This window comes from Arvicanthis niloticus, chromosome 7 (genome assembly GCF_011762505.2).
Source record: "Arvicanthis niloticus isolate mArvNil1 chromosome 7, mArvNil1.pat.X, whole genome shotgun sequence".
In the NCBI taxonomy this organism is placed as follows: domain Eukaryota; kingdom Metazoa; phylum Chordata; class Mammalia; order Rodentia; family Muridae; genus Arvicanthis; species Arvicanthis niloticus.
Window position 1 is genome coordinate 64301734 of NC_047664.1, and position 16845 is coordinate 64318578.

The following is a 16845-nucleotide window of genomic DNA, read 5'->3' on the forward strand; positions in this document are numbered from 1 at the left end:
ACAGTTTCTTTAGAAGAGATCAGAGACTCCAACTTAGGTCTTCTGGAAGGAAAGTCCTTGACTCCTAACTGCTAAGCCATCTTTCTAAACCATAGTAGACTGTTGTTGTAATTATTTTAAAAAGCAGCTGCCAGTTAAGCCAACTGGCTAAGCTATGGCGGCTCTGCCTAGCTCAACCATGTGGCCTCTCACATGCATGCCGCAGCTAGAAACGGCCAGTCAGAAACACCAGCCCTGCCACCCATGAGATGCCAGCATGGGAGATGGCTCTGCTAATCTTCCACGCTGTCTTTGTGCATTGCCCAGACCATCCCGCCAACCATATGGACTCGGTACAGATGAGACTCTAATGCTTAGATTATCCAAAGGCTTATATATTTAGTAATAATCAATAAGAAGATGCCCATACAATAAGAAGTGTGATCCAATACCCAACCTAGATATACCAACTACCTTTGACTGCTACAGACAAGTGAACATCGGCCTCCATCTCCCTCTCTCTCATTCTCCATCTCCTCTTCCTCTCCTAGCTCCTCCTCTTCCTTCTCCTCTTCCTCCCCTCCTCCTACCACCTTGCTCCTCCTACAGTAGACACCACTTTAAATTTAAATGGGCCTTGATGAAAAGTGTCAGAGGAATTATGTGTGTTTGTCATTGTGCCTGTCTATCTGTAGGTATGTGTATCCGTGAATATAGGACTGTTCATACCACAGGGAAGTTGTGGAGGAGAAAGGACAACCTCAGGTGTCAATCCTCTACTAACACCTTGTTTGAGACAAGGTCTCCTTGTCGCATTGGTGTTGTACATACCAGGCTACTTGCTCATATGTTTCTGAGGATTCTCCTTTCAGCATGTCCCATCTCCTTGTAGGAAAACTAGAATAGTGATGCTCAGGTTAAGTATCTCGTTTTTACATGTGCTCTGGGGATTCGAACTCTGGTCTCCTTGCTTGCCTGACAAGCTATTTTGCCTATTGAGTCATTTCTTCAGTCCTGAGGAATGAATGTGAGGTTGAGTACTAAATTTACATCTACTCATGGAGGAGGGGCAGACAGAGAAAGGGGGAGACAGAGAGACAGCAACAGACAGACAGAAAGAGGGAGAGAAAGAGAATAAATTGATTTGAATTGATTGAAGCTAGAGGAAGAATGGGGAGATTGCTCAGTGGTTAAAGTACCAGACATTCTGAAAGCATGAGCACCAGAGTTTAGAATCCAGAGGAACATGCCAAGGCCACCCTGCCTGTAATTCTCATGCTAGTGTGGAATATAGAAATAGGAACTCCCCAGAGCAAGCTGGCTAGTGAGACAAGCCAAACTGGTGAGACCTTGGTTCTACCTGAGAAACCCTGTCTCAGTAAGATAGAAAATATAAAGAAAGACTCTTAATGTTAACCACTGGTTTCCTTATGTATTCACACACTACACACACAATCACACACACACACAAAGAACCACACATGTATGAACACACACACACCACACACACAAGACACTAAGAATGTATACTTTCTTTGTTATTCTCACCACAAACAAAGCTTCTGGAGAGCAGAGTTCAGGTGGCTTTCCACAAGGCAAGCTTGCCTCTATCTATAGCAGCTAGAAATAAAAACAAAAGTGCCTGCTAAATACTTCCTAAGTAGACAGATAGATCTTGAAACATAATGACTTTAGTAGAACCCATATACATCCAATTACAGAAGTCCTTTTAAACAGATTGAAAGTGAAAATATGAAAGTTTCGTCACAAATATAACACACTGCAGGTATAAGGAGTAGAAGAAAATTGTGAAAACTGAAACAGGGAAGGCTTCTGATATGGAGCTAAGTATGTGAGGGGTGACATTTAATATGTGTGGTGAGGGCAATGCATTGGGTAATTAGGCAAAGAATTCTAGTGTTGGTTTCCAAGATGCTATTGACTCTCTAACAAAGGTCTTCTCTAAATTCCCATGCCTTTTCCTCTTTCATGTCTGAGAGCCTGGTTGAAAAACAGAAAATACTAAAAACACCTCAGGCAATATTTTATATGAATCCTGTCCAGTCTCTCTGCTGTGCAGCCTGAGAGCCGCTCTGCGTTTTGGCTCCAGCAGTATAGTAATGAAGGGACGTGTACAAAGCAAGGAAGAATGAGAGCGTTTGAACTGAGCAGCCAGGAAACCAGAAGATGGTGTTAAATGCAGTTGATGTATATTATTCACGGAGTTCAGACCAGTCAGAGAACACAATACAGATGAACAGCAAGACTGCCAACAGGCTCACGCTGCTGCTCTTAAGAATGAGAGGGAATTTCAAAAACCATAAATGTGTTTATGACAAAAGTGAGTTCAAGGTAAATATAAGTGAGAAAATGCATGTTCTTATCTCAGTACAAGAGACATATTCAGAAAATAAACAAAGAAGTTTTCTGAAGATACTTCTGCAGGCAGGCTGGCATTGAAAAAGCATCTATGAGAACAAGGGTATAGGCTTTGGACAGATATATAACAATCTTCAAAGCAGAGTAAATTCAGGCCAAACAGCATAAAAGAAACTCATGGATAAAGCAAATGAAAATGATCTCTAATGGCCTCCCTTTTCCTAAATTCTTTTTTATTGGATATTTTATTTATTTACATTTCAGATGTCATACCCTTCCCCCATTCCCCACCCCCCAAGAAACCCTCTATCACATCCCCCATCTTCCTTTTTGCTTTAATACCATTTTAATTACATGCAAGTATTAAGGTCAGTTCTCAGTTGAGGATCTAGAAATACAATAGATGCAAATAGTCAAGAAACAAGCAAGACAATAAACACAAATAGACAAAGAACAAGCAAGGCAATAAACAAAGTTCCATGATCACTCCCATGATGATGTTTCTAAGGGCTTATCAGGGCCTACTTCTCTGTCCTAGCCCAGTCATTTTCACGTTTAAAGCCTACTTCTTTGTTCTAGACTAAGATTTAGATTCCTGCCTGAAATTACTTCTTTGTTCTAGCCTAATGTCAAATTCCTGCCTGCAGCCTGCTTCCTAGTCCTTGGCCAATGTCAAAATCCTGCCAAGCAGCCCATCTCCTTGTCCTTGCCCCATGTCAGATTCTTGCCAAGCAGCCCCAAAAGCTCTCTGCCTCTTCCCCTTTTTTATAATGACGCAGTTAGAGTTTTTAAAAACCTTTGGAAGAAGACACTGTGACGATGCAGCTCTGTATGAAGTGAACCGCATTCCAGTAAGGAAACTTTTCAGGAAAGGCTGAACATTTTAAATTGTTATATGAATCGCTGACATTTCAGTAAGTGTGCAAAAGTAGCAAAGCACAAGTATAGAGTCTTCCAAAATTATGTACAACATGCTAAGAACAGTCCTTCCAGTTATAAAACTATACAACAACAATGATTTTCTTAATGGTTACTAAAATGTTTGTAAGGTCATACATCAATATTTTAAAATATTCAACTTTAAAAGGTTATCCTTCTAAATAGATTAATAGTAAAACACTGTATATCACCCAGGAGTGAATAAAAGACCCATTGCTATTGTGGCAAAGGGAAGTTTTCTACATTTTCCTACTCCAAGATTTTCATCTTCCCTTTAGCTGGATGCTTATAACTTTAGAAGAAGTAAAATCCTTCACAGCATTTCAGAGTGTGGTTTGGAACTTCTGTGTCACATAAAGTACCACATTTGGTACTTTCATGGATACGTATACACTGCATATCCCAAAGGTTAAGCTAACACACCAGGAATAAGGCCAGAAATATAAAATTTCAACAACATAATGATGACTTTAGAGGCAGTAGTCCATCTCCCTTCAGAACAATGCTAGTTAACAGGAACAACTTTATTACCCAAAACAGTTTGCCATAGCAGAGCAAGAACGCAAATCCCTAGCTGCAACCTCCCAATCTAATACATGTGGTTAGGGTGAATGAGATTTCTCAGTAATGTCCAACTTTATCATTTATCCAGTGTCTGTTCATTCTCACAGCAATAAACAAATTAGTAAAATTATGTATCCATTAATAGAAAGCACACTGAATATCAATTCTTTGGTTAGAGTGCTATAGGTCAATCTCTCTCTCTCTCTTTTTTTTTTTTTTTTGTCAACATGTCTTTATGCCAAGAAATTACATGAGCAATGAGTCTGTTCCACATGAATAATCAAACAATTATGTTCTGTTATACAGCTATTATTAGAGCCAACACAAATTATACAAAATTTTAAAAATAAGCATCTCACACTTTTGAAGGAGTACATTTGTTTGATAATCTTTGAAAATTACTGGCGTGCATGCATGTGTGTATGTGTGTGCGTGTGCATGCATGTGTGTGTGCATATGTGCATGTGTGTGTGTGTGTGTGTGTGCATTTGTGTGTTTGTGTTTCCATCGATATATATCACCATCATGAAGGACTTTCCTAAAGCAGGCCAGTACCCTCACTTGGGCGAAGCCCTGCACACTGAGTAAAAAGTCTGCCCTATCTCAGCAGCCTAAGAGATTCTTCCCATTAGCTGCTTCCCTATATGAAATCTTCATAGACAGATTTCCTAAGGACATCAAGGCAAATTCCAGATGGGAAAGGCTCAAAAGTTGGAATAGTACTGCATGCATGGTTTCTTCAACTTGTCAATTACTATGCTATCAAGAAGACTCTATATAAGATGATGCAAACACCACACACACACACATACACACATGTACACATGCATATGCACATGCATATATACAATAAAATATATCTTTAAAGGTAAAATATAACCACCTCAATGTATGAGAGGAAACAACCTAAATAAATGTACATTAATAAGTATGTTTATTTTAAAAATAGGTTACTTATCTAAAGATGGTGTGTATGTCAGCCTTACTGCTTTCAATTTTTAAAAATAATTTATTCATTTCTGTAAATAAAATTCTTTCTACTTCTCAAATTCTTTTTTGATGCCCTGTGTTTGGAACCACTCCACAATGCCATCCCATGGAATACAGCACTGACAAAGATATAAGAGCACAGGACTTTAATCTCAGCAGTTGGAAGGAAGAGAGGCAGGAGGACAGAGAGTTTAAGCTCATCTCCTACAAGAGATCCTGTCTCTGGAAAGCAAAGCAAATGGACAGGCAACAAAAGCACTGGGCTTCTTACCTTCTCTTGTCTGGCATTTCACCTTACAGATGAAACTGCCCTGCTAGATATGCACACGCTTTTGAGAGTGTACAGTCTGACACAACATTAAGTGCTTGCCCCCAAATTTCTAGGCAATGTAATTAGTCAAAAAAAAAATCTTGCTTATTTCTAAAAGATAGAAGTTGTAAAAAGATTTAAACTAAGCTTTTAGTAAGAAGACAAACAGAGTTAAAAAATTCTAGTTATAAATTAAGCTTGGCATATGCAACTGTTAGCCTTGTACAAATTATATAAACCTCATTTTACTCATTTAATTTACAGATGACAGAACTGTCTTCCTATAATTATAGGAAAGATTAAAAGGAAGTATTTATAAATTAATTAGCATAGTACCTGGCACTCAAACAGGGACAAACATTTTAGATTTTGCATTCAAAATTATTACTAAAGCAATGATTTCATAAAAGAAAAAAAAAAAAAAACCTTCCCTTCTTCCAAAACTCAAAAACATATTATTTCTAGAAAAGAACCACACTCAGATATCTAGCTAATATGAGCAATGAAATGAGTTATAGGAATTGTATTGGGTCTGCGAAAATACAAAACTGAATACCTCAATTCGGCAGAGTAAGTTCAACACAGATAGATGCAAATTATGAGTTTTGACCTGAATTCCAATGAGAAAAGTTTTAATCACCTATCTTCAGAGACTTCAGAAACAATATTCACATCCAGTGCACAGACACTGTTAAGCTGTATGTCACTGTCTTTTAGGATTATGCTAAACAGTCACATTATTAGTTTGCTGGTGTTACTCAGTGGTGCCTGCCACGGCTAATTGGCTAACATATCCCGCTCAAAATAATGAATACATTCACAATTTTGAGAATGCCTTTGGTTAAAGAGCTGTAGTTTTATTTTTTTTTCCTACTGCTTGTTTTGAGTTGATAACTCTGCTTTTGATAGGAAAAGAGTCAATGTTTATAACTTACCATACTCCACTATTAAATGAACTCATTCTAGAATTCATTTCTATTCAAAATATACTATTTCATACCACAAATATGAACTGAGCACCTAATGAGGATGAATTTCTTTCACATACAAAAATCTAAAATAGAGAAAAGGAAATCTGCACTACGGAATCAAGTATGAAGCTCCTAACAGTTAGAAAAATACTTTAATTATCCACAAGCCTCCTCAAAAATAAACTGTCTTCTTAGTGTTTTAATCAAATTCAATAATCTAATAGTTAAAGCCCATATACTTGTGTATACATGATAGATAGATGATAGATCGATAGATATAGATATAGAGATATGGTTGCAAGTATATGTGCCTACATATTTCTATACCTACCTTTATATACTAGCCATCTATTACCAAAGCAATTTCATGACAAAGAGAATATATTCTCAAAGAAAAATAAGAATAATAAAACTAAAAGTAGTGGTTACAAGGCGATATGTACCCTGCAGGCTCAGAGTTTTGAATACTCGCTCTTTGGTCAGTAGCATTGCTTGGGGAGCTCTTAAAGGTTGGGAGGTGTGGCCTTGCAGGAAGACATATGTCACTGTGGTGGAATGAGAGATCTTTAAACCTAGGTATCGCCCACTCACCCTCTCTGACCTGTGCCCACTGTTATGGTTCAAGATGTGTGCTCTCTGCTTCCTTTTCTTACTGTCATACTTCATTGCTATGGTGGACTCTTTATTTATTCTAGAACCTTAAGCTAAAATCAATTGCTGCTTCTATAGGGGGCCTTGGTTATGGTGTTTTCACATAAACAGAAAAGCAATACACTGGGTTACTTAGTATTTCCTTCTGGTTTTCTACCACAATGAAATGTAATTAAGCCCATTCATAAAGAACTGTATTTATGCTCAATTATTCTCTGACAGCTATACATTACTTCAATTGGGCATACATTTCAACAATAATATGTTCTCAATTAAAAAAAAAAAAAAAAAACCCTCACATCTGATGAAAAAAACTTGTCTGAAACAAAGCATTCAACCAGATTTTCTTTGTTATACTTTACAGAGTTTTTAAAGCAAAACCAAAAAACCAAAAACTATAAATAAAAATACACATAGCTCTCAAAGGCTCAGCACAGTTGTTATCACTAAGGAACAGTCATTTGCAGTTAATGTAACAAAGCTCACCTGCTCATTTTTGCAAAGCCACACACTGTTGCCCCTTAACACAGTAAAAATCTTGGCCTTATACCCTCTCAGTTCAAGATATCCACATTTCTCAGGTGCCACAGCTATTTGCAACTGGGAGGCAAGTGATGGTGACTTCAGTGCACTCAACAATATGCTGATCCAATCATTTCTCTCTTCTGAAAATAGAGGAGAAAATATGTAAGACATAACAAAGAACATCAACACAAGATCTTGCTTTGAAGCAAATAACATACAAATTCTTTACCACAACCAAAGCCTAAAATTCACTGTTAGCGGAGGCAGGACTTCCGTGTTAGCAGAACAGAAAAGACTATGCAGATGCCCTGGAGCCAGTATGATGAGCTGCTTCTAGAATCATACAGGAAATGCTATATATCAGGTACCATTTCAGCCCCCAATAAGACTCTGCACTTAGAAATAACTCCAGGAGACTTAATACCCTCTTTATGGCTGAGATGATTCAGGAGACTTGGTTTTCTCTCTGCTATAATTTTGAAATAAAATATTTCCATTAGGGTCCTGGTTTGAGCTTTGGACTGTCAGCTGGTGATGGCATTGTGGGAAGAAATGGAGAGAGGAGTGGAGAGTCAGAGTTGGAAAACGTAGGTACACAAAGAGGAGTTCTTTCGAAGGCCAAACAAGTGCTATTCTCCCTTTCTGCTTTGTCTCTGTAACTAGGTGAAGAAACTTCTATTTTACATAATACCCCCTACATGGATCTTCCCAAGTACCTGAGACCAAGCTACTATGTAAGGAACTCTCTGAAGCCCTGAGCCAAGATAACTCTTTTCTCCCTTAAGTTGTCTGTCAGGTTACTTCATCAGAGATGCATGGGGGTGACATGCAGCATCACTACACAACTGGTGGATTAAACAGGGAAATACTCAACAAACGATTCTTTATAACTTAAAATAATGCTTTGTAACACAGCTTCCAAAGTAAAACATAGTCTTCACACTCCCTCCATAAAAGCTAAGTGACCTTCTGTTATGTACCACACACTACTGATGGCATAGAAATGTGATATAGTCTCCAATGTGATACAGTCTCCAAAGAGTAACCAAGACAAGTCAAGTTAGATTTGAACAGAGCACAGACTAGAATAAATGTCATACAAATCGTATCAAGTAATACATGAGTCCATTCAACAGAGAGAAGGAATTTACTGAAGGTCATTGAGAAAGGTATTGCTGAAATTATAAGGAAAGTTAATTCAACTCCTACACAACTGCATTTGGCACCATCAAAAAGGGGGACATGTGATAAATCTTGAGAATGAAGAACAATATTTTAAAAAGTTGAAGAAGGGCAGATCAGGACACTGAGCAAGGACAACACAAGAAAAAAGCAGCAGGAATCAACATCAATTCTGAGACTTAACTTTTAAAGGAACGTATTGATACTTTTGAAGTTACAATGCAATTATGAGAAATGTGCACAGACAACACCACCCACTAACTACTTTGAATTAATGAAGAAAATGGAAATCCCAAACCACTTCAGGATAACGAGTGAGATGGAAAGACCAGTGAGATGCCTGTGTTTATGACTCGTACGATAATTTGAGAGCATAGAATTCAGGAATAAGACAATAGAGAAATAATAAAATTGAAATGAAATTTAAGGACATTCAACGTATCAGTGTATTAAAGGGAGTAATGCATAGCTGATTCATGGATGTTAACCCAGAAATGAATCACCCAGAATATAAGGAACTTTGGTCTCATAAACTGGCCATGAAAAGCGGCAGGGCAATCCAGTTCACAGAATTCTGCCCATTTTCAGAGCACTGGAATATCTTAGTAGACTAACAACAACATATGAGCAAAGACAACCTCTATAAGAAAGGACCCATAGATGCAGATAAATGAGACAAAATGCAAAACCCAAAAGGCAATCTTTATGTTCAGGATAGCAATGGGACTATCAAAGCTAAATATAAATAAATAAATAAATAAACAAACAAACAAACTAATTAATAGATCAGACTGAATCTCAGGTAGCAAAATTTTTCAAACAGGACCAAACTTTGGGCTTTAGGCCAGCTTCTATTACAAGCCTCCCCACAGGAACTTCATTGTGGATTACAATAAGTCTTCAATATGAGATGTACTCATATTTAATAAATAGAAGATTACTTTGCAATAAGCTTTAATTTCTAAATTATCACTATTCTTGCTCAACTTTTAATGTACTAAAAAGAGTTCAATGATCAAAGTCAATATTGATTTTCCAAGCATTACATAATCCCTACAAATGATTGTTTTCTCACATATCTGGATGAAGTGCACTCCAAATACCCCCAAAGCTACTATATTTCTGAAAGCATTCTGGAATCTTGAGTTAATGTGAATAAGCAACAACACCCCCACAGTGTGACATCTTCAGCAACAAGTCCAGCCTGCTCTAGAAACACGTGCTATATTTTTGGGAAGAGTCCCCACCTTACTGTGGTTATCACTTTGAATGTTGGTTTCACCCAAGATATTTCTGCCAAATAATCTAAAGAATGGCTGCTTTGCTGAATATCCATAAATGTTTCAAATATAATTATAATGTAATAAAGTAGACCAAAGCTTTGTGGGACTTAGATCACAGCTGGCATGTTATCTCAATCTCTCAGTAATTAATTTGAAATTGTCAATGACATGTTATAAGCATACATATTAGAGCAGTACTATTATAAATTGATCAATCCCCAGGATCAGGTACCTCCCGAGGCTTTCAAGAATAATGAGAAATTAACAAAGAATAAGGAATTTTGTCCTGTTTAGGGCTAAGCACTCATCTCTCATTTGCTTTAAACACCTTGAGCAGTCGTGAGTCTCCACATTCACTATAGTTCACTGCAAAGAATAGGATCTATGCATATAAAGCTAAAAATTTAGACGATAGTTTTGTGCCAAGACTATTTAACTATACAACAGCAGTGATGGTCTACGACCTTCCCAGCCTTGGGATTTGGACCAGGTTTACATTATCAGACATGCATTCCTTAGTATGGAGTGGCCCTCAATCTGATAAGGCTCAGAGAAAATTTCAGAAAAATGGTAAGAAAGCATGTAAGAGGCAAAGGCGGGGCAGCGAACGGGAACTTGAAATGGTATCTTCAGCACAGGGTAGTCATGGCAGACATGATTTCATTACAGCTACTGTTATGTGCACTGGGTCTTGACAAGACTGGTGTATCAAATGACAGTCATAGATGGAGAAAGACCTCAGGGAGCCCTATGCCTGACTGTGGAAATTTTTGTTTTTTAAACTGTTGGATTCTGGGCGAAAGTGAGTCGTCTTCACTTGTGCACCAAACTGTTAGGCCATCAGTTTCAATAGATACTTCCACACACACGGATACACAGATGATCTTGGTTAAAATCAGTGTGTTGTAAACAACACACAAAAAAAAGATCTGAATATGAGAAGGGAACCTTTTGGAGAAGAAAATGAGAAGTGGGGAGTGGGAATAAAGAGAATTTCATACATACACACATACACACATCACTTTATTCTAATTTGTATTTGCAAGAGAAAAGATCACAGAGCTAAAGAAGCCACTAATTGCTTCAGAATAGCCATTCAAATATCAGACAAGTTTACAGACACATATAGAGTCTGAAACTGGGCAAATGTCTGAGTAGTACTGAGTAGCAGTCACCTTTAGTGTGTGTGTGTGTGTGTGTGTGTGTGTGTGTACACAAATGGCTGCCATCTTCTGAGTGTAGAGCACAGCCTACGGTGTCAGGCCTTTTGCCTTGTCTATGACAGACTCTTGTTCGCTAATAGAGTAGCTTGTCAGTCAATGTCCAGAGTCTCCTCTATCTGCTTCATATTTTGCCACAGCAGCCCTGGAATCACAACTTGCTTCTACCCCTGGCTTCATGTGCACTCTGGGGTGGAACGCACTTTCTTGCTCTTGAGCACTAAATTCCTTAATCCCAGAAGTATATTATTAATATTACTGGTAAAAATAAAAGAGAGATTTCTGCATTCCTTTGTTCAAAAGACATTATTTGTAATTTAGTATTTTAATGGAATTTGGAGTCCTAGCACGGTCCTAAAACATCTTTAAGAGATTTCCAGAACAGTACAGAATACTCAACAAAGCAGAATCACCTTTAATGAGAACAAGGAGAGTAAAAGGTAGAAGACTTAGAAAAGATTTCATAATGTCATGCTTCTGACCATGTTAGTTTTATAATTCTGCTTCTTATGCAAGGTCTAATAAACTGTTTATAATTTAAAAGCATCTCTGGTATCTGAGTCAGAACTGCCTTGGGGGACTGTCTGATGGCTGGAGCTGAGTCACTGCCCAGCCTCTGATTCAGTGTCTGCAATGTGCTCAGATGGACAGAAACACATCACCTACAAATGACAGCCAAGATGTAAGAGCAGTGCTGGACATGAACCCCATCAGAATTATCCATCTTTACTCTAACCCTGAGGACTGGGTCCCCATAGCATCACCTATCTGGAAAATGTCATATGTGTAGCTAAAAATAGGTACACAGATAACTGGAGACCATAATGCCATGAGCCTCACACCCATCTTATCCCAGAGCAAGCGGAGTCACTATAAAATTTCTCTCTGAGGAAGACTATTTTCAAAGTGCTACTATTTTAACATAATGAACCTTTAATTAAGAAAACAACAATATTTTATCATCTAACCCAAAATAATCAAAACATTAGACATTTTGCATGTGAATAATGCCAAACTGTAATGGTATTTTCGGTATGATTTAGAGAAGTGGCTACTCATACACAGTGCTCTACAAAACGCTCCAGGGTAGAGGCTGTCAAGAATCTATGGGATAATTTATAAAGGAATGAGTGTGGCTGTAGGCCAGGTTAGTAATCTCTGCTCCGCTGTCATTTTCTTGTAAATGCCAAGAAAACTCGAATAATCTGAGTCCTGAGTCCTGTGTCCTGTGTGGTATCTTTAGCAACCTGGGCTAACTTTCAACCTCCAGGAGGTAACCAAGAGAAGATAATCTACTATAGCCACTCTGCTAGACTGGCATAATTCCTTACTACACTCTAAACTTTATACTTATACGCATCTATAAGTATAGCTACCACCCCTTGTCAAAGAAGCTTCTCTTTAAAGTAAATGGAGACAATAGCAGGAAACCTCAACTAGACACAATACAGAGATCAATGGGTGGTGAGGAGTCCAGCCACATCTACATCATAGCTCCTGCATCTATGGCACAGGCCATGAGGTGGAAGAGGGGATGGGTAGGAAAAACATTAAGAGCCAGAATACCAGGAAGTCTGCTGCTCAGTGTCTCTCCCAGGAATGTCTGCAGAAACAACATCTGAACAATGGCAATACCAACAGTATGTTACATGAAAGGGAGAAAATTCTCACAGGTCCACAGCATTGGACAGGGATTACAGGAAACTGCTGATTGCTGACAGAGAAAGACAGCCTCTTCCAGGAACAAGCATTCCAATTGGTTAACCAATATAAATTAGTTATCCCTGACACCATATACATACAAACAAAACCTTACTCAACAGGTTGTATTTATACATCTGGAAAAGCATGTGTGTGCACACGTGCATTTGTGTGTGTGTGCGTGCATGTGTGTGTGTAAATCAATATTAATTGTGGAAGAACAGGCTATCTTGAGCTTAAGGGTAAAATATGAAAGGAGTTTGAGGGCAGGCACTTGGGAGGGGCTGAATAAAGAAAAAGAGGGGAGATATTTGAAATTAAAAATAATAAATAGAAATATGAAATGTTTTCTATGTTATCCATATACAAGATCAACATAGATTTGTTATACAATAACAAATATGTCCTGCAAACATTGCTATTTGATATTTTTATGCTATGTTTTGGGGGGCTTAGTGTGGTCTCTATATTTTCAGCAGCAACATAAGCTTTTAGTTTGATCTCATAAATCATCAGTAATCAAAGTCTGAAAAACACTGCTCCCTGACAGGCAGCTGGACACACTCACTATTGATTACCTTCAGCAATAGCGAGAACTCTCTAGAAATACATATTTATTGAACACTTTCTTGGTGCCGTATGTTAACACATGTCCTGGGATTGGAGTAGTCTAACGTACAATGCTGCTACTCAGTGGTTAGCATCAGGTTAGTCTCCATCTGCTGGTAGATGCTCTCATGTTTAAAGCAGAACAGTAAACATGCAAGGTGCGTTACAAGGTTGTTAAGATGCTGAATTTGACAAAAATGCCTGATATAAACACAATAGTCAGTAAGTTGCTCATACAATCATTATTGAAATAGGGCAAGCATACTGGGATCGTACTTTACTAAAACTCAGATCAATTATAAATCTATACCAACGTAGTTCCTAAAACAAGGTAAATCTCTTATTATTTAATCAGGATGTGGCCTCACCTGTGTTGTTTAAAGCTAGTGCGATTTACAACCATCCACATCATGAGAACCAACCAAAAGTATGATGTAGAATATTAATTTCCCATTACTTTTCCCTCCTGTACTAACCAACTTCAGAAAATATTTTCCTGTACACTTTTACACTCAGGGCAAAGCACATGTCATATTTCTACTGTTGTGTCCACATTTTGTGTGTGTATGTTTATTTATATGCATATAAATATGTGTGCTTAGGAGTAGGAATATACTCATGTGCTTTGTGCATGGCTAAGTCTGAATACGACTTGTGAAATCAATTGTCTCCGCCCACGGTATGGTTCCCAGGGGTAAACTCGAATCATCTTTCTCAGCAGCAAGTATTTATCTCTCCCCCACATGTCACCTTTGTGTCAAGAGTCACATAGTTGATGATTCCCATGAAAATAATATAGTGATTATAGTCAGCACAATTCTGTAACCCAAGTATTACTGTGCCAGCTTATTTGGCTAAGAATTTCTTTGTTTACATTTCCCTAAAATCAACTTGTTTATAATTAGGACATTTGCTTTTTAGTACTAAATACCTACTTTGCATTATCAAAATCTCACATTGAAATGATCTCTTTGAGAAGATATTTTTGTCTGTTTTTCACTGTTCTATAGCTATAGCTTAAACAAATGTCCCATACTTAATAGTTCCCTACTAAATGGCTTTTATATATAATAAGAACCACACAAAAGGCAACTTGTCAATTTAGGTTTTAGCATTATGCATTCAAAAAGACTCTTTTTAAAATAGAAATTATTTGAAGCAATAGTTTTCTTTACCTGTTTGATTAACCTGCTTTGTGAGAAACGAAGGACTCTAAGTATGTTTTCAGTGATAATGAAATTATCTTAGACACAAGTATGCTGGGTGAGTGCCTGAATTCCCAGTGCTTGGAGAAATGAGGGCAGAGGATTCAGAGTTCAAGGTCAGTATGGACTGAACACTCAGCTCTGTGTCAGCCTGGGTAACACAGCCAGATTCTAACAGGAGAGACAGAGGAGGGAGGAGAAGAGAAGGAGGGGTGGAAAATCATCTTACCTTCTTTTTCTACTCTAAAAACAAAAGTCCTTTGTGTTGTGACAATTTCAAATTTGTTGTCTCCTTGAGCCCGTACTGTGGACATCGCAGTGAGGGGGATTATTCCTTTTGAGTATATCTCCTGTAGTAGTTAGAGGACATGATGAAGACAGGTAAGTAATGAAATTTTGAACATACTATAAAATAAGAAAAGCTCAGTATTCATGACATTTTTTTCTTCCATGATTTCTATGTAAAATTTTAAAATGGCAAACACACTGATTTTCAATACTGCAAAAAATTATAAAATGTCCTGTGCTTTTAAAAGAAAACGATCCTTTCAAATTTCTAGTTGTTCAAGATTTAAAAGGCAAAGCAGCAGATACACACAACACTGAGAGACCAGCAATATCCACTTCCTAAACCCAGATTTACATTCTCTAAATCGGTCTGGTCACAATGATTCGATGGTGTTTGCAGGCATCTGCTGGCCGCAACAGGAACTGTCACAGAACCATCTCAAAACACTGCTGCCTCATACAGAGAACAAAACCGACCTAGGCAGCCTGTCAGACTTCATTAATTAACTGTATCCTCAACGCTCTGATGATGATAACTTTGGTCTCATACTGAGTCACATTATTTTCATTCCCTAATGAATAATGGGTAAGGAAAAGTTTAGCATGGTAAACTTTTAGTAGTTCATGCTTTCATCCCAAAATTTTGTGAGGCTGAGATGAAAGGACGGCCATGAGTTAGAGGCTAGCCTGTGCTACCATATAAGAAGACGCCTCTGAAAAACAATAACAGCCAATGAAGAAATGTGCATCTGTGGCTGGGAATCAGCATTGGCACATGTAATTTAATTTGGCTCCCAAGGTCATCAAAAGCCTGACTGTTTTCTCTCAATCTTCATTTTCCGTAGAACTCCCAATCTACTGGGCAGAATGATCATTAATGATTTCAAAAATTTACTGACAGTGAAATATTAATAGTGTCCTGTTTTACAAACTTCAGACATTATACATTCAAGAAACCAGGTAATTTAAGTACAGAAGTGAATTCAAATTCTGGGACATGTAAGTCAAGACATAAATCCTCAGTTCCTTTTAATAGGCAGAGAAGTGTTTAATAAACAGGGTGAAATCTCATCCTGACTTTTAGAAAATTTAAATTTTACTAAATTGGTAAGTGGGCAGATAGAATTCTGAGACAGACTGAAAGGGAAAAAAAGGAAAGGACAGAAGTGGAATAATGAGAAATAGTTCCCCCCCCCCAAAAAAAACAGTAAATAATAAAGAACACAGAGTTGTCAAAAAATGATGAGGCTATAAAACCATCCTCACATCCAGAAAGGTCTGAATATCAGAAAAATTTACATAGACCCTTTATGGATTTTACTTCCATCCTCTCCCACGGCAGTAGCTACATTTTATAGTTTGAATACTTAAGGTGCCTTCCAAGGTCATGCATCAAGAATGTGGGACCCAGCTGGCTACAATATTTTAGAAGGTGGTTGTAAGTTTAAGTAGAGACTAATTGGGAAAATCATGTAGGTCATCACTAGTATATTTAAAAGGTTACGCCTGGCCCTGGTCCTTCCTTGATCTCTGTGTGTTAGCTACTGTGACATGGGTTCTACGACACATTCCTGCCATCCTGCTGTTCTGCATTAGGTCAGGATCAACCGAGTCAAATACTTCAAAACTACGACCACAAATAAAACTCCTCCCATGATGCCAGGTATCTTGTCACATAAACACAAAGCCTAAACCAGTGTTTCTCAACCTGTAGGTTGTGAGCCCTAGAGGAAACCCCTGTCTCCAAAAAAGATTCACATTATGATCCGTAGCAGTAGCAAAATTGCAGTTACGGAACAGCAAGAAAAATAATGTTATGGTTGAGGGTCACCACAGCATGAGGAACTGTAATAAAGGGTCACAGCATTGGAGAGGGTGAGAACCATTGTTTTAAACTAACAGAAGTTAGAAGCTCCAGTTATCTTATGTGGGAGCACAGATACTCATACTCAAGATAACAGTTTAGGAGAATAATGTACGAAACAGAGAGCACTCCTCTCTTAATACCCCTCTGCCCTCACAGGCAGATGTGGTCAGCAACACTGTGTT

At 37.9% G+C, this 16845-nt stretch overlaps 1 protein-coding gene across 2 annotated transcripts in view; it reads right to left on the reverse strand.

Moving 5' to 3' along the window:
- Arap2 (ArfGAP with RhoGAP domain, ankyrin repeat and PH domain 2) overlaps positions 1 to 16845 on the reverse strand; it is a 150057-nt gene that overhangs the window by 91895 nt on the left and 41317 nt on the right. For both annotated transcript variants that reach the window (XM_034509442.2, XM_076938512.1), the window contains exons 7-8: positions 14738 to 14858; positions 7270 to 7448 (exon numbers count right to left, since the gene is read on the reverse strand). In XM_034509442.2, the coding sequence (XP_034365333.1) occupies positions 7270 to 7448; positions 14738 to 14858 (300 nt within the window). The remainder of the gene's footprint in view (positions 1 to 7269; positions 7449 to 14737; positions 14859 to 16845) is intronic.